The 19,882-nt window shown below is 34.0% G+C and overlaps 1 protein-coding gene across 1 annotated transcript in view; it reads right to left on the reverse strand.

Moving 5' to 3' along the window:
* Positions 1-12,773, reverse strand: part of LOC124365184 (ras-related protein Rab-3) — an 86,567-nt gene extending 73,794 nt beyond the window's left edge. The window contains exon 1 of the mRNA XM_046821141.1: positions 12,692-12,773. Coding sequence (XP_046677097.1) covers positions 12,692-12,727 — 36 coding nt within the window. The 5' untranslated portion in view covers positions 12,728-12,773. The remainder of the gene's footprint in view (positions 1-12,691) is intronic.
* Between the last annotated feature and the right edge of the window lie 7,109 nt (positions 12,774-19,882).

A 19,882-nucleotide genomic window follows, 5' to 3' on the forward strand; every position in this document is an offset into this window, starting at 1 on the left:
CAGCACGTATTTCTCTACGGTCTCCTCCACATCCCTCTTCAATTTCATCAACGCATCCACTGTTCCTCTTCCCTCCCTAAATCCGAACTGCCTATCACTTAACAAGTCTTCTTCGCTGAGCCATCTTTTCATTCTTGTTACTATCAACTTTTCGCCTAACTTTCCCAAGACTCAAAGTAGTGTCACTGGTCTGTACGATTTCACCTCACTGGGATTCTTGTCCTTATTTTTCAAGTATATTTTTACCACTCCTTTTTTCCACACTGATGGGAATCTTCCTTCTGCCAACATCCTATTGTATAGGATGAGCAGATGCCCTTTTATCCTTCCGTACATCCTCTTTACCTCTATCTTCACACCATCGTGCCCAGGAGCCTTTCTGTTCTTCATTTGCTTTACTGCCGCATCCAACTCCTCTGCTGAAAATTCTGGTTCCTCCAACCCCTCGCTAACTAGTTCCATTTGTGCTCTTACAGTTCTTTGATCATTAGTATCCTCGTCCTGATTGTCATCTGGCAACAGACCTTGCAGTATTACTCTCAGCGTCTCCTCTATCGTCGTCGGGAAACTTCCATCCTCCTTCTTCATACTGACCAATGTTGTTTCTTTCTTTGATCTTTCCATAATGATCCTGTAGGCCTTCCTCCAAGGGTCCTTTTCACCGTCTTCATCCAGAAGCTTCTGCCACGCATTCCTCTTTTCCTTCCTGATTTCCCATACATAAGTTGTCCTCGCTGTGACATAAGCTCTTCTGTCTTCCTGAGTCCGTGTCCTTCTCCATCTTTTACCATATGTTCTCATCCTTAGCCTCATCTCACTTATTGTTTCTGTCCACCAATGCACCTTCTTTTGACCTTTCCTCGACTTGGGCACCGTCCTCTCCATCACCCTTTTGATCACATCTTGAAGCTCCTGAGCACATAATTCTGCTTCTTTTCCTTCCCACTCCAGCCCCTCAACCTCCTCAACCAGAACTCCATCAAATCTCACCCAGTCAACCTCTCTTAGGTTCCACGATCCTTCAGTCATCTCATTTCTGAAAGTTCATCCTACCTCCCTTTCCTTCACTTCAAACTTTATAAGTCGATGGTCGCTCAGTGACTCTTCTACAACTTCCCAGTTGACAATTTTTCTCGTTCCTAGAGTAACATCGATGTTTGAAGATCCTCCTCGGGTGTTCTCGAAGGTTGTCCAACGGCTCCACCGGTTTACTATCTCTAACTCACAGGCTTCCACCATTTCCTCTAATTTCTCCCCTCTCCTATCCGTCCAGTCACTCCACCACAACCTGGATCTTGCGTTTAAGTCCCCACCGATGATGACTCCTTTTCCCCTGCTCTTCCGGATGATCTCCACTACTTTTCTCAGATGACCGTCAATTCCCTCTGACGGCCGACAGTATAAGCTGACAACCTTCAGTGACTTCCTTCCTCTTTCCAGCATCACACTCACGCAAGTATTATCAGATTCTCGGGCGACTAGCATGGCATCGATCGAAACTTCCAATACCACAATAGCACTTCCTACCTCAACTCCTGCTCCCCTTTCAAAAAACCACCTCCCTCCGCATCCATTAATCTGTCCATCTTTCACATAAGGGTCCTGTACGAGCAACACCTCAAGACCCTCCTGCCGGCTAACTCTCACCATTTCCTCCATAGTTATTCTTCCTCTTCCCACATTTATCTGTCCCAGTTTATATTCCATAGTCGATCTGTTCATTGTACCTCTTTACTGCTTTCTCATACGCTGGGCATCCTCTCCAGCTTGCGGGGTGTCTCGCATCTAGCCTGCCTTCTCTGCTGCAATTTGCACACCTGGCCTCCTCCTTTTTTGTATTCTTACAGTCTTTGAAGACATGCTCCTTCGCGCAGTGCGAACAACTTGGCTTGTCATTTGTGCAAAACTTTGCCACATGCCAAAACCTTTGACACTTGTAGCACCGTGCTAAATCCACATAATCTTTAATCCTGCAGCTTTCCCACTCAATGTATACCCTACCCTTCCTCCTCAGCCAGTTCCTCACCCTCACTGAGCATTCGGCTACCATATGGTTCCCCTTAACTTCGTTTCTCCTTTCAGCTTTTTCCTGGTATTTGTGCTTCACCGTGAATTCTGTGATGAAGTCCTCTTCCTCAATCTCACTTCTATGCATATTCCGCTTATAGATCTCTGCCTTAACTGCCTCATTACTTAATGCCGGATTAATATCGTACACCATTACCATGGGATTCTTCTTTGTCGGCTTTTCTACTGTCATGCCCGCACTTTTCAGCGCATCACTTTTCAGGAGGTTTTCCACCCCTTCGTCAGATTTTGACTCTATTATGACTCCGTTTCGGATCATTCCCAGTCTTCTAACCTTAAGCCCTATTTCTGAAGGCTTCACAAGCTCCAACTTCCTTTTTATCTCCTCACTTTCCTTATTTTCCTGCTTTACTACGACCAACTTTGGTACTGGCAGCACTGGGCCCTTCACCCCCGTGATCTTAGGCACTTCCTTTCTTCCCAGGGCCGGAGAGAGAGAGAGAGAGAGAGACTGATTGAATATGCTCCAGCGATTTGTGCTAGTAGCGCCCCTAATTATCTCTAAAACAGTCTCTAATTACTTCAACGAATACTTATTCAAATACGTTATGACATACCCAAATAAGCACTCAATCCATATAACTTATTCGAATTACATCACTATCATGAGGAAAGAAAAACAAAAGTATCACTATCTGATCACTGGTAAACAATAATCCCTCTTCCAGCTTCGCAGTTTGCTTAAAGGACGGAATCACATATTTTTTTAGTGTTTGTGTTTTTTTTTAATAGGAATTCTATAAAAAATAAATAGGCCTACATAAAAAACTGTTTTAGCAACAACAAAAAGGAATAGATAAAGCAATGTTATGATATGTACAGATGATTTTGTTATTTCAATAAATAAGTCCAACTAGATTTCAGATGAAAAGAGATCTGAGATAAAAGCCGGCTGAGATAAAAGAAACTACTAGGCATATTGTAAAATTTCAGCCACCCATAGTTTACATTTACCCTGTGGTGAAATCCGTGCTCTTTCACATTGACTGGAACATAAATAAAAACTAGGGAGGGGTTTATATAATATAGGAATGTAAAAAACCATACGAAGAACACTTGAAAAAAATTATTGCCACTCTAGATTTCATCAACTTCAACGGATGAGACTGTTGGAAGTAACTGATCCTATGCGCATATGTGGTCATCTTCTTCCACCTATAGGTATCATAATAAAACCTTCTAGTGGTGGTTTTTTCTAGAAACTGAGATGTGTCACAAATGCGCAAAAATGCCTGCGCTTTGAGACAGCCATATGTTGTTACTGCCCTTAATGCTGTATTGTTGAGATAGAGCTAGCTTCCTAGGAGCGTGGTCAACTTTGCAGCACTCGCGTTCCACATTCGGATTTACTGTTTATTGATCAGTATAAACCAGCTCCTGAAACAGAAGTCTTGTCAGAGTTAGGCCATCATGAGTTATGTGGCAACCCTTAAAAACGGGATGGCATAGACGGGTCACTCTAGTATTCCTCGCAAGCAAAGTCATCGACGTGTCAAAGCAGATACTAATAATTTATTTTTCGCAAAACTCGAATTATTAATTCCGGAAACCCCTATTCAGTTGGCATGGTGAGTCAACCTATACAGACTCAACTTACTTTCGACAGCAATAACCCAGTTCCAGAAGAAATGAGCAATCCAAAATGTAACCTGAGACATGAAGGAAACATCTCTCCTGGGACCTCCACTACGAAGCCAGTGGTTGAGAGCCAAGCGCCCAGATTGCCCACTTCCGAGTGACGACAAATTTACGTGGCTGGAGGCAATTTACCCTCTTGTAGGGTAGAACAAAGTAGGGAAGGAAGAGACTTGGAAGGGCCAAACCTTGCTCATCAGATTTCTAGAGACGAATTTAACTAAGCCTTCTTCAAATAGTTTCAGTATACTTTTAGTAGCCTTTAACAGAAAGTAAACAATTCCCATTACTAAAATCTGAATATCAAAAGTTGCAAAGTTAATCCAGATAAAAAATATCTCTAAATACTGAATTTTCTCTTCTCCAAATCCAACGCCTGCTCGAGTACTAACTAGTTTTCACCGTCGGCAACTACGTGTCAACTAAGCGCATATGTCACTTTCTCTGAGACCAAGAACTCATCAGATTTTCTGTATTTGTTGGATACGTTATTCCTGAGAACCTTTCTCGACGTAATATGCTCAAACATTCGTGGTCTTCTGAATGAATATTATCAAACTCGTATTTGAGTAATAAATATGGACATCATTAAAACTTGAGAGCATAAAGTAAAATCTACAGTTGCCATTACCATTAGATAACGAAGGGAAATTTAAGACCAATAGGACAGAAGCCATCGTTTCTTAATGAATACATTTGTTCTTTTTTATTACTAGCTCAAATAAAAGTACTCGTAATTTTTAATGTTGGTGCTCCTAAAACCACTGGCTTTTATAGTAAACGAATGTTTGTTATGTTGAGACTTTATGACAATGTTTACGGTTTAAATCATTGGCCGAAGAGTTCAAGCTTATTCTAAATGTCTTTTGTTTTCGCAACCCATTTTCATTATGACAACTCGTACTTTCATAAGTACAACTCGTATTATCACAGACAATGCTGTCGGATAAGATATGTTTGTGTACGTTATAAAAAGTATTAGTTTTACTCTGAAAATCAAGGAGTCTTTAATTTTAAGGAGTCTTTTAATATGAATAAAAACACAATGGAAATCTACCCCGCCAACAATTCCAAATTGCACTAAGTTGAATTTAAAATTCAGTTGAATGAAGCGTTTGAAATGCTCTTGAATTACATTTTTTACTTTTCTGTGTGTAACACGTTGCAGTTTTGAGCGAATGATTTTACTGGTACGAATTTGAAAAAAAAAACAAAAGTAAACAGTTTATGATCGATTGGGTACATTGGATTAAACTACTAGGGAGTACACTCAACTGCGTTTTGAAAAGCAATTGTATTTGATAATAGAATGAAAATTATATGTTATGTCATATTTCATGTCAATAGACTTCTATTACATTTTGCTACGAATAATATGATAAATGTATCTAATTAACATTATTTTAAATTATTTTTGGAATGGCTGGTTTTCTATATGTATAATATATTATTGATTTTATTTTAATATTATTAAAACATATTGTATTCCAAAAAGGCTTGATAAATATAACAAATAAAAAAGCAAACCAACCACGTAAATAACTAACTTTAAAGTATTATAACGTTAAAGTTTAAAACGACGAAAATATGTTTTCAAAACAACACCAGTTGTTACTGGGGTTAATGTCAGTGTCTGAGCGAAAGTCCTGCAGGATGACGTCGGAAGAGGAAAGGAGGAGAAGGAAGGGGGTAGTTTGGGGGGCACTGGCGGGGAGGGAGGGAAGGGTGACAAATGAACTCAACGCGACTACGGCTCAACAAAGTGGGCTTCAAGTACACCTACACTTGTGTCTCGCCTTATATCTCCCTCAACTTTAAATGCCACTTTACCGTAAATATACTTCAATTTTAAGAATATTCAACCAAAGTAAATTTTAATACTTTAGTCACACAAAAGCCTCTTTAAATTCTATGATCTACCATTATGCTGTGCAATATTTTTTTAGATATATTTTTAGTATACAATAAGTTTTAAATACCTTCCCAAATTTGATATGTTCATGAGACTTATTTTTACATAATTCACATTAAGATTGTCATGTAGGAACCTATATAATTTTGGAATGAACTTGGTAGTTTTTAATATAAATATGGTATCGTGACACATGATTTCAACTAATTGTTTATGCTGATTAGGTTGGCGCAAACACTTTACGAGTATATTCTTACGTTTCAAAATATTATAAACTAACTTAACTCTTTATTGTTTCCAATAAATTAGTATTCCTTGTACTATATGGCAACGATATAGCGATTGATTAATTTCTAATTAGTACATTCTATTATAATTCTGGCCAAATGACCTTTTTTTAATTTTAACAATTCTCTTAGATAACAAATATTTAGATAAAGTATTAAGAGAAGAGCATTATGTTACATACATATACCCTCTGAGGGATTATACTCTCTTATACCCCAGACTCAGCGGCCACGGCCGTGCCCCTAGTTGGAGCGTCTTAATGCTGATGTGCACCCAGCACTCGGAGTTTTGATGGAATATGGAAAGGATTTTTATTCTTGACAAGAGGTACCGATGAAGGATTTATTGAACATTGCAGTTATATGGTGTCGGATACACAGTATAGACGATCTTCTACTTGCGCGTTTTTCGCCTCAGGAACTTAAAATTATTGTCGACAAAGCATCGCGTAAACTACGAGTACTATACGAATATAGTACGAGATGACGTTTACGTCTTTTGCAAATTGTATAAGAACCTTATACAATAATTATGAGTCCTTTGAAATATGTTGCTTAGAACCTTAGTCATATAGTTGATTGCAGAGTTAAAAAGTAATTAAAGCAAAGCAACTCCAACGGTCAAACTAATTTAGAATGCCATTGTAGGAATCGATATGGCCGTGTGAACTTTAAAGATCAGTGATTTTAAAGACAGTTGATTTAAACCACGACATATCGAGTACAGTGAACACATAAGTACTGCTTCAGGCTATTAAATATTGCTCATCACGTTTTTAAGATGATAGGATAGGGTTGAACAAAGTTAACAAAATATTAAGAAAAAGATTTGTTTAAATAAATATTGCACGCAAATATAGAAACATTTCCATACGTTTAATTTGTTTCTGAAACCAATTGTTTAAGAGCAAGCCGTACTTGGCGACCATCTTGATTTATCTCCATAAGACAATGTTGAATAATAACTAACTTAATGTTAGTCGACCTTAATTTTCTCAATATTTGTCTTTGTGTTCAGAAGTAATCCCAAAGCCTCATATAACTGTATCGTTTAGATATTCAAAAAGTGTATACTTTACAAGAAAAACTAAATATCGTTTGGGAAAGTATTAATTAAATCTACAAAATAAGGCACCTCCAATAATTCTACGACCAAAAATAAGGACATAAGTGTTATAAGTTTAAATTGTACCTATGGGACAATTTATTTAGAGAAAGGTACACTTCTTGCAACAAAGTACTCAAAATAAACAATAGTTCGAAAATAAAATGTCAGCTTCATATTAGTTTTTGTTGAAAGTAATAATGTTGTTTCCAAAACTACGGGTCAAAATGTAAATTATGTAAAGAAAGTTTATAACTCGAATGTGATCGATAATGGATTGTTATATCTAAATAAATGAAACACTCGTACTACCACTATAATGACAGAACTACTTATACTACTAAAGTAAAGTTGAGATGTTGGTGTTCAATTTCCATATAGACTATTTTCGTATTGATAGCCTATTTAGAAATGTGGAATCTACGTAATATAAATTTAGAAAAATATAAATTCCTGCTGGAGCAATTTGATGGGCATTCGTGAAATCAACTAAAATAATGGATTTTATATAGTAAAGTTATTTTTATGTTATTGTTCAATAACTAAAGTATTTTACAAATAACCTACTCAGTTATACCTTTGATGGTTCTATATTTCAACGAAATGTAAATTTTTAAAAATGACGAAATTTAGGTGTTGATTACAACTAAACAATACCTTCAGCTTATATAAATACTTGGCCACTGCAGGAACAAATAAAATATTGAAATTATATTGTAAGTTACCACCGAAACCCAAGCAAGGCAATAAAAAAATTAATTTAATATTTAAATGTTGGAATGAACAATAAAATTGCAACAGTCTCAAGTTTCCTAAAATATTGAATAACTAAATGTTTATACCGTTACAATACGTGGAATGTAAAGGTTGTAAAACAGCCTTATAGACTTCTATAATATGTAGAAGTTGTATTGTCACACAATTTAAGATCAATAGTTTAATCAATTAATTCCTGCAATGTTTTAAGAATTAATCAACTCAATTAATGAACTTCTTTTATTTACAAATAGTTAGGGTTACTTAGCACATTCTTTACTTAATCTGAATAAATAATGATTATAAAAGTAACAAATTAAATAGTACGCCTATTACAAATCAAACAACTGCATAAACAATTAACTTGAACATGTTTTAGAAAATAATCAAATATTTTCAGATGTGAATCAAATCATTAAAAGTAATATGCTTCTATAAATTGATAAATAAATATTGTATTGATATTTAATAAATTTATATTTAATAAAAAGTAAACTCAAAATATATTATATTTATCTATATTTGTTATTAGCTAATAAGGCAATAAAGCAACTCGTGACTTTTGACTTGAGTTTCCCAGGTTTTAACAAAGTTTTAATTACACCTTGTATAAATCAAGACGATTAAGGTATACTGAAAACTTACAGAAGCGCTGACAAGGTCACATCGCGTGTTCCCCTCCTCCCTCCACCGCTATACTCGCACACGGTAGTTCTTCATTTTCACGAAACATTAAATTAATTTTACAACCTCTAATCTTTCTATCAATCACTGAACAATTGATTGTTTTTTTCAAAGGCGTGACTCTATTCACCAGCTTGGAGTAACCAGCTTGGAGTTTTAACTACAAGAGGATGCCACATTCTGCTAAAACTCACACAACAATAAATTGTACAAGGTTTGTCAGAGCTAGGAGACACACAGACGCGCTTCACGGGGTAATTCATTAGCAATATTTTGCTCCCTAGATTATCTACTCTACGTCAGTTGTGACTAAAAATGTTTCAAAACTCTAAACTAAACAAATATTTTAAAGTCAAAATGTAATTTAAACTTACTTCACATTTTTTTGGAGAGCAAAGTAGTTCATACAATAAAAAAAAAAACTGTTCAAAAAAGGAAATTTATTTAGATTTAAGTATAGATTTTTTAACATAGACATTACTATACTTACATATTTTTATGTTGCTTTTTCAAGTTAAAAATTGAATTTGAACATAATCACAATATAATAAACTAACTTACATACTTAATCTTTTCTGGGTTAGTATTGTATTAAACGTTTTAAAATACACACATACACACCACAAAATCATCGTCACCATTTGATAATCTTCATATTTGTTTAAATCCAGTTCATTATTATTGTTCTATCTACGATATTAACAGTTGTAGATTTTAATTCTTCATTTAAAATTTATTATTGACAATGGATGATTTGAAAAGGTAAAAGGATTTCGGACGTCTGTTACTGTTATATATTTCGAAGATTGATTCAAATCTTTCTTCAGGTTTCAAAAAAACCTTAAGTCTTCATGCTGATAATTCTTGAAATATTGCTTCTGTATATACTAGGTTTTTTGACGTACAACATTTTCTATTGCTATTTATTTTTAGTGGCTTCATCGCTACACTTTCTTAACTTTAAATTTTGTTCTGTTTAACCTTAAGCCTCCACGATGTTATATTATATTACAAAAATTCGGCTGATATTATATTCAGAAAACACCAACTTATTATTCTTACTTTACGTACCTACAAGAAAACCGAGCAGACTGTTACTTCGTCAGTCTAACTCGTGCGTGACGTATTTCACTCTATTCTAGTCGTATTTTATTGTTGAGCGTTCTTTTTGTACCAGCTCATTGTTTTCTACAGCGCGTGGGTTTCTTAACACTGATAGAATGGGAGTGATAAAATTCTTTGAATGGATGGGAGTATAAAATGAATGAGTGTGATCAGTGTAGACATTTCTAAGAAAATTAAACTGATGTTTTGAAATAATAGTTGAGATCGTTGTTTTTTGTGTAAAATTACGTCAATGTAACGCTACTTCATGAGAAGGATTTAAATAAATAAATATTTATCATTTTAAAATTTTCTTTATTTTAAGAGTCTATTTTTTCGTTCAGAGATATTTGATGATATTTTTGAATTTTTCTTATGATTTATTTTACTACCAGGATAAAGGGAAGAGTAACTTTAACTATTTTAAAGATTTTTTAATTTTTTAAATCCAATGACGAATTGGAATGGGAGAGCGTATATATAAAATCAGTCTAAGAAAGTGGTTTAAACACAAATATGCCCAGACGTTAATACCTAAGGAAGGCAGCTTCTATGACATAGACATTAATTTTGTATGTGAAATAAACATGCATTTTGCGATTCGTGCGCCGCGGCGGCCAGAGCGAACTAAATTTTTAAATTTACAATATTTTGCAAATAACTTTCAATGGAGAATACCAGTAAGTCAATTAGGGAAATTAAAATTATATCATCAATAGACAGGACCTTGTACATCAGACAAATATGAATAGCTATCAAGAATGGGTTGCACTAATCCTACGAGATGAAATTCATTGTTCAAGCTCATGCACTACCGGACATAATAAAGTGCACTATATATGATTTTTGAGTAGAAGAGAGTTAAACGCTCACTTATAAATCATTATGTGTTTCCAATAAGAGACAGATAATCTATTGATAATTTAAAATGCCTAAATATCAAGTTATCCGTTGTTTTACTTGTTTTTCGTGTTTTACGTAACATTTGAAATGTTACACTTTTTATTTACTTATTATGTTGTTTTATTGCCATAAAGATACCTATAACATAAAAACAGTTTCTAATTGAAAACCTGATATACTACAATATTCTATTAAAAGCATCCATAGATCTATGATTGCAAATGCTGTGTGTTTCAGTTCGTCGAATGGTTCCTACCTCCAACGAAGATTTCAAATACATTATTGACATATCCTTGTTTTGTAGAATACAGAATACATACCAAAAAGGTACTTCTCAGCACTGAGTACAAGTAATTCAGTAGTAATAAAAAACAAAAATTAATGCGCAATCATTTAACGGTATAGAATAATAATAAGTCAAGAATGTTTATAAAGATGAAAATGACGTAAAAATCGTCCTTACGTTGCACGCTTTATAACCACACTGTCATGTAAAACTGTATAAAGTGATGCTTGAGATATACCAAATATTTGAGAAACATTTCTCCTACAAGTAGTACAAGTGGTAAGGATCTCCTCATGAATTAGATAAAATTTGCGCTCTCTATAAATCTACAAATATTATTTACACAAAGAACATTATAGCAAGGTTTATTTTTGTCCCTTATAACAGTCTTTTTTAATTGCTCTTAGCAAGATTTTTAAAAAGCAATCTTATTTTTGTATGTTTAACATTTTAACCGAAGATGTAAGGTACGTCGTATAAAACCAATTTAAAGCATTCCCTGGTGATTATAATATTTATTTTTTAATTTTAGGCATTTCAGTGTCTAACCCTCTACTAAGTCAAACGTTTTTGTCAAACAAAACATATTTTTACATATATATTTAAGATTATACATTCAAATATTTTAAAAGATAAGGTAGTACCAATATTGGTCCGTAATTACTAACATCATAAGTACTACGCTTTTGTGAATTATATGGTTAAAACATATTTTTATTCCTCATCAAACTCTCCTTGTGTTATAAACTTGATTATCCTGTTATTTATAAAAGACAGCCGTTAAATTGTAGTTTTATTATTAATACTTTAACATTAATTCTTAATAGGTTCTTTATAGGTTGTTTGATATTATGTCTTATGATGTAGATATATATATATATATATATATACTACATCTATATATACTATATATATACTGTATATATATATATATATTTATTTATTTATTTATTAAAATAAAATCATACTTTTACCATTCTACCTCATAATTCTTTATTTTTATTTTCTGTATTGATGTTCTATGGTCTTATAACCGTATTTATAATATTTTGTTTAATTTCCTGAAGATGGCCTAAGCCAACATATATACATTGTTTATAAATATTAGGAAAATATTTGTTATTTTGAAGATTGATATATATATGTTGCTTATTTTCCTTATTAATTTACTACATTAGCCCTATACAGTGAATTTAAAAATATATTGACTAAAAATAAAAATAGAATCGCTAAATGTGTTGATAAGCGCTAATCTCAAGAATGGCTGTATTTTTAAAACGACATGTGAAGCTGTATAAATGTATGGAGTATAATTTACTTAGTAAATTAAATACTAATCGTAGATACAAAGAAAAGTGTGTGTGTGTGTGTGTGTGTGTGTGTGTGTGTGTGTGTGTGTGTGTGTGTGTGTGTGTGTGTGTGTGTGTGTGTGTGTGTGTGTGTGTGCGTGTGTGTGTGTGTGTGTGTGTGTGTGTGTGTGTGTGTGTGTGTGTGTGTGTGTGTGTGTGTGTGTGTGTGTGTGTGTGTGTGTGTGTGTGTGTGTGTGTGTGTGTGTGTGTGTGTGTGTGTGTGTGTGTGTGGTACTGTGTTTTTTTGGAAGTCTTCTATTTAGAATTAAATAATGCATTCCAGTATTGTGTTGGTATTTTAAAACGTAGTTTCATTTCATTTATTTATTACTGCATTTATTATTATGTACTGTCCTAAAACAAATAGAACTTATACTAAAAAGTTTTTAACTTCTTATTCCGCCCCTTATTCACGTCTCCCATTGCAGTCTCTCTTAACACTTATAACCTTCCATACCCTTTCCTGTCAATTCTTTAGATTTGTAAAGTAAAGGTAACTCTATACTTCGGATTGGATTGCCATGTGTGAATGATTACTTATCTTACTTAAATCTACAATATTGTCGCTAGAATAAAACTTACCACATACGGAATCCATGAGTGCCAGGCACTGTTCATGCCATTGAAGACTACACGCTTGCACTGCCACTGTCACACTGATAATGATAACGTCGATGCAGTAGCTACAACATTGCCACTTCCACTTGGTGGCCTTGGCAGTCCCTGGAGCGAGTGAATAATAAAGTACAGACAGCAACCACACAATTCTTATCTAAAGTGAATAACTTCTTCAAATCATTGAACTTTGTTATGTGTTAACGTGTTACTCTACTGGAATTTCATCCAGTATCTTTGACTTAATGACTAAATAAATGTACACTCAATATTGTGTATGAGGTTTTAGTACAAACCGGCTCCATTTTAAGAATTATAATGATACAGTTGTTTAAATACTAAAAGAATACAATCCTTCCGAAATATATAATCCTTTTATTAAGCCTTTTTATTTATATTGAATAGTTATTTTCAGGACAATACTCATACCGGGTTTTAGGGAGAATTTTACCGGGGCCCGGGCCAGTCCCGTCACGAGGGCAGCTGATAGGACATGACGGGGCCTGGCCGAATATCTTGTCCGGGGTCCGCCAAAGGTGAGTAAGGCCCTGGTTATTTTAAACTTTTATTATTACTAAATATTTGTTGTTTTCACATATTATATGCGATGTATAATATCTTTAGAGAATATAGTTTATTTCTTTTTTCAATTTAAAATTTACTATACAATGAAAGTCAATAGTAATATGATAAAAAAATAATTTCACAATTCAAATTATTTATATAAAGTTTTTCTGTGGTCTGGTATGCATGGAAGATAGTATTTATGCGCCCTATGTCTTGAATATCTTGCTTCAATTTTATTATTAAAATAAACTTATGGTTGTTTAAAACAAGTAAGTGGCACGGGATTCTCTTTGAAAATAAATTGGCCATCTTACATTAATTTTGTGCAAATTATCTAAAACATTTGAGAACTCAAAATAGTATAGTTTGGAAAGTTGAGAAAAAATAAGTCTTTACCTACAATATCGAGGATGTGGCAAAATTGGGGTTGAGTGGAAAAGAGGAATAAAAAGCCCTAACTTTGTCTCAAATAAAAACATTTCTCATTTAATTTCATTTGAATACTGTTATACTTTCAAGTAGGCCTACATTTAGAGTAATTTTTATTTATAATAATGACATTGACTACTTGTCTCATTAAGTGACACTCACAGTTCAGTGTTAATAAGTAACCCACAGAACCACAGTTTAAAACTGTGTTGGAAGTTACTTTATGAACCCTTATGTAAGAGATGTTTCAGATTCTGCTCTTAGCATCAATTAATTGCACTAGGTGTTAGTCCCCCACAGTTAGTCTGCTGGCTATATCATCAATGTCAGCTCTGATATGTCGTACACTACCCTATATCAATATTGTATAATGTCCAGAATTACTATAAATTGTTGCACAGAGAAAGTTACACTTTTTGCATCATTTACTAAAACAGAGGATCAAGAGCAAAGACTTAACTGCTGAGTTTTTTCGACACTTTCAACAGTAATTAAAATATTTAAATAAGTTAACCCGAATCTGTCTTGTACTTTATATACAATTCTACTACATGATGGCGCTGGTGATATGAACTGTTTACAAGAACGACACTAAATCTAGAGGAATGTCAAAAGTTTTCTTTTCAAAGTTTTATCACATATGTCCTTCCGTTCCTTGCTGCCTCTATCCACAACTGTAAACTAAAAGCAAAGAAGTTTCTTTATGCCTATAAGGAACTGATATACTGATTGGATATATACAGTATTTATTTCAGTATGATTTCATTAAACTATATTGCATACTTTTGAAAATGTGATTAAAATAAATGCTCACTATGATATTTTTTTATGTAATGTTAATATTTGTATTATTAAGTTTTATGTTTTAGAGTAATGAAATAAATATTATAATTTTTATATTTATGCTCGAAAAGCATAAATTTAAAACACAGCTCATATTGATTGTTTCAATGCAAATTTGTGTGTAAGACTCCAGGATTTCCTATATTTTAATGATTTTTCAGATACCATATTTTGTACACTTAACGTAGTTATAGTAGGAAGGGTTGATTCAATTTGAATGTTGAGTTTAGTGCCAGTTCACATTCCTTTTATTGCAGGAACAGTCTAGTACCTGACGCTGTCTCAGACTTGACTCATCATGTTCTGGAATCATGTTCGTCTGAAAAACTCCAAAGAAAATCGGCGACGAAGAAGCTCAAAACGAGTCTTTATATCATTTAGACATCAGAGACACCTGATGAGACAATGAGACTGCCACTTCACCTGTTTATATGTGTCTTTGATGTAGAAACGATGTAATTTCTTTGGATCTCTTTAGACGATCATGACTCCAGGAGTAAAGTTTGGGACAGCGTCAGATAGCACATTTTATAACGTTGACTGAAAAATATGTGAAATTCGTATTTTTGAAACAATACATTCCGAAACTTGGCGCTTACCATAATTGCGGATATAAGCATATTTCCAATATCCTTACTGAAATAGATCAATATTCAGGTCCAATTATTGTCACTTTTGGGCACTGGTGATCATACTCTTGTAGAGCAGGAAGCTACATAAAGAATATTATATAATGCTAGACTTATTGGTTTAAATTCGTGCTCGATGGGATATTCATTTTCATGGCTTATCAATTGACAAGTGCAGTACCCAGATACTTGGCTGAAGTTGACTTCAGAGTCTCAACCAATACCAGATCCAGTTAGCTTCTGAGTCGAAGACACCACTCCACCTCCTTTTTCAACAGTATGTTACAATATTCTTCAAATTTAAAGGTCATGCTTTGATCTCCTGTTTTTCTATCAAAGCGTCGTTCTGTGTTATTGGGGTTGTTAGTCTGCAACTAATACTACATCATGCAATCAAATTTATATAATCCTATTTATCACTATTATGAACTTATTAAACTATTTATCTAGTGTCTCCTGCTATTACTACATTAAAAATTAATTAAATGACTAATTTAATATTGTTTAATAATATATACGTATACATTTATTTATTTGTACTATTTTATTTTATTTCTTAATATAAATTTAACTATTTAAACGCTAGGCCTCAAACTTATTGTATTTTATAACTTTAATAGATATGACAAAATCACGCGATTGGCGTGATGTTCTTGGCTTATATGACATAAGTAATGTTTATTAGGTGTAATCACTATCCACCCAACCAATAACAAGTCGACCCAATAGATCCAAAACTTATACTGTTCAATATCGATAACAATTGGCGTGATGACTTCACGTGTACATAACAAAAGTAATGTTTATGAAGTGTCCACATCAACACAGACATTCATGACTCATTTTACTTAAGCCCAACTTTAAGTGCTTCAATATTTATAGAGGAACAATAACTGTAAGATTATAGAATTTAAGTATATTTAAGTGTGTATTGGCAGATATTCAAATCACCCAGCCACAGTTTGTTGCACTCGACCCAAAAACTCTTCAATAGACCAATTAATTATAATCTGAATTCATAAATTAGTATTACAACTAAAACTATGTAGTTCTACAGTTTACCTAAAATCCTACAACTGTTATTTCTTTTATAAATGGTATTATATTAGCATACTAAATATACTTATTGGTAAAGTTAGTGTGGATTAGATCTTGCTATTCGTGAGTTCAAATTGAGTTTGCATCACCAGTTACCGCTAGCCAAAACTTTTGCTCCTTACGACAAATCTTGGGTCGTATCCTGGTTTTTTGAGCATGTAGTCTTTTGCATGTGCCACAAAAATACACCAAGTGGCGATCTGTACAAAATATACGTAACAATAGTATAAAATTGGAATTTTGACAACCCTGAAAGATAGTCTCAAGTTAATTTTTACTGCCCGTTCTCATGGGCCACCACTTTATTAGGTTCAAAACAAACCATCCTTTGTATATATTGTTGTGCATGGCGTCCCTAATAACTAAGTGTTTGGCGTATCATTTGATGATCCCAAACCTGTGTTTACATTTCGGTTCAATCACGTCGTGCTAAAATATAATCATCAACTAGCCTGAAGCAATGTGATAAATCCTCAAATTATTTTCAAACAATTACACACTACTATTACTATAATTAAAGTACATACTATATATCATGCAAGTCATGTTGGCTAGCCTGGTTTAAAACTACACAGCATTCCTTATTGAGCCGTACGATTAAATTTTAATTTCAAACGTTTTTCTTAACTTCGGTTAGCAATGTAATAAGAACCTCTCTAAAAGGCATATCCTGACGCTTTCCAACTATCCTGACATATCTGTCGTGAACTCACTGGATATTCGTTATGTAACCAACGCAATACGGAGACCAAGCAACCGAGGAAAACTCCAAAACTTGCCTTAATAAAAAGCAATATGACTTTTTTTAATTCTCCACTGTTGGATATTCCTCTAGTTGAATGGATAATGAATTCAAACATGAATGCTTTTGAAAAATCTATATCTCGCATCTACTTGATTTAATCTACTAACTGCACCAACTTTAAGAATATTGGGGGGGGGGAGGGGAAATCTTAAAGCCAGTGATGAGTTGGATAACAAACCATAAAAGGAGCTAACATTTCACTGCAATGGCAAATTACAGAAAGGTCTGCAAGACTCGTAAGAGCTACAACTCTTATTTGGATCATGTCCATCAAGTTTACTTTTTAATTTCTCCATGAAAACAAGAAGATCAGGTTTCAGAATCTCCACAGCAGTACCTTTTGGTACCTTGATAAAGTCTCGTGAACACTAACGAATACAATCTTGAAAAGAGCTCATATTTACCGCAATTGACATTCATCTTCATCATTGTCCAAACACAAGTTTATGTTATGTACTTGGACGTGTGATTAAACTTAGAGAACGATTAAAAGAAATTGACATCAGCTATGATAGAATTTTGAGATAACTCTGATAGCACTCATATGGTTTTATCCTGTAGATCTGTCTTCATCGGGCAAAGGGAAAACACGAGTAGTAGTACGAGTATTGGAAGTGTCGATGGCCGAGCGGTCTAAGTCGTTGGACTTTGGGTCTGAGTTAGAGATAGCGCAGGTCCAAATCCTGTCTGTGACCGTTGCAGTTTTTATCAGTACCATCAACCTTGTACTGTATCGACTTTCCCCCTTATTCTATTTGATAAGATCCTCGCACAGGCCAGTGGCCCATGAGGACGGACAGAATAAGGCTTAAAAGGGAATCGGTCTCTCCTTTTTAAAACAAAATTTAAAAAAATAGTGTATTGGTGCATGAATCACTCATGGATTAATCACCAACCATTTGCAGATTTTTTAGTTTTCATTAGGTATGAAGAAATTACATTCTGATTCATCTAAATTATTAACCATGCGCCACTATACTAGGAATATATAACCGACTCTTCACCGTCATTATACAACGTGGACTTACTTGCCAAACATTACTTACAAGAAAGTTAACAATATTCTGTCTCTTATATGGCGGAGCTGAAGAAATATTTTCTTAGACGTATAATCCCGGCGCTTGAAACCTGTTTTTCACTATGCGCGTCTGTGCTCAAGCATATTTAACCTACAATAAATTAATTGAGTAGCCCAGTTTCAAAACTCGTTATGTCCACGTAAACAAAATTTCCAGAAAGGGCAAAAGGCTGTGACAGTTTATTTTAAAACCCTAATATAGTATTTATTTTTGTAATTAAAAAACATACAGGGTGTTTGAAAAGTATGGGTACGGCTTAATATTTTAAAAACCATATGAGATAACATCTATAAACTTTGCACAGTGTCATATGGCTATGTAAACTATTTTTCCTTGCTATTACCATGACATGCCAACCATGGGGGGACGGCCCACAGAGGAAAACATGGAAATCTTAAATTGAAGCATGGGTCGAGTGATACCTCATTTGGAAGAGCCCACTTAGTAGAGTTGAATGCAGCAAACCGCATCTCAAAAGGTTTATCCAATCAGAAATGGCGGCTTGTTTTAGGTACACATTGTGAAGTACATTATGCGCTGCCATTTCTGACTGGATCGTCGTATTCTGATGCGGTAGGCGGCGCGGCGTTTCACTCTAGTAACCAATGTGTTTTCACTGGCTTTTTTTAATTAGCAAATTATGTCATAAATTTATAACACAATAAATGAAACTAAAAAACATCGGTATTTATTGTGTCTTATTTATTGTGTTATAAATTTATGACATAATTTGCTAATTAAAGAAGTCAGTGAAAACACATTGGTTACTAGAGTGAAACGCCGCGCCGCCTACCGCATCAGAATACGACGATCCAGTCAGAAATGGCAGCGCATAATGTACTTCACAATGTGTACCTAAAACAAGCCGCCATTTCTGATTGGATAAACCTTTTGAGATGCGGTTTGCTGCATTCAACTCTACTAAGTGGGCTCTTCCAAATGAGGTATCACTCGACCCATGCTTCAATTTAAGATTTCCATGTTTTCCTCTGTGGGCCGTCCCCCCATGGTTGGCATGTCATGGTAATAGCAAGGAAAAATAGTTTACATAGCCATATGACACTGTGCAAAGTTTATAGATGTTATCTCATATAGTTTTTAAAATATTAAGCCGTACCCATACTTTTCAAACACCCTGTATACTTTTATTAGGTTATTGATGGTAAAAATCTGGCATTTATAGATTACTGGAAACATTAAAAAAGGTTTGGAAATAACGATATTTGAAGCAGTTTTGGGAACTTTAACGAGTTTTGTATCAGTATTAGACTTAATGGATTTTGGTTCTGCATATTTTCTATGATATTTTTGTAATATTAAAATAATAGAAAAATATCATGGTGTGAATTTATCGCAATATTTTACATTCAAAACACAAAGATCTATTTACATTTTAACAAGATTTTTTCATGTGAAAATCAAATTAAATAGACTAGAGAAAGGATTTCATTTCAAGAATAGAGTGACTATTTTGTTTCGTTTTATTTTACAAGCCTTTTAAACGTTTTACACAAAAAGCATCTAACAAACAATTAATTATTGGTTTTAAAAAGAAGTTAGTATACAAAATAATTATAGTGAAACATGTGTATCTTCTTGTAATATGTCACCCGTATCAGAGTCTTCATCCGAATCTTCTCCACACGGGTGCTGGAGCCATTCTTATTGCTGAAAGTTTTTTTATAAAAAAAATGCTCTTGTCCCCTCC

Source organism: Homalodisca vitripennis, chromosome 1, assembly GCF_021130785.1.
Source record: "Homalodisca vitripennis isolate AUS2020 chromosome 1, UT_GWSS_2.1, whole genome shotgun sequence".
Taxonomy (NCBI): Eukaryota; Metazoa; Arthropoda; class Insecta; order Hemiptera; family Cicadellidae; genus Homalodisca; species Homalodisca vitripennis.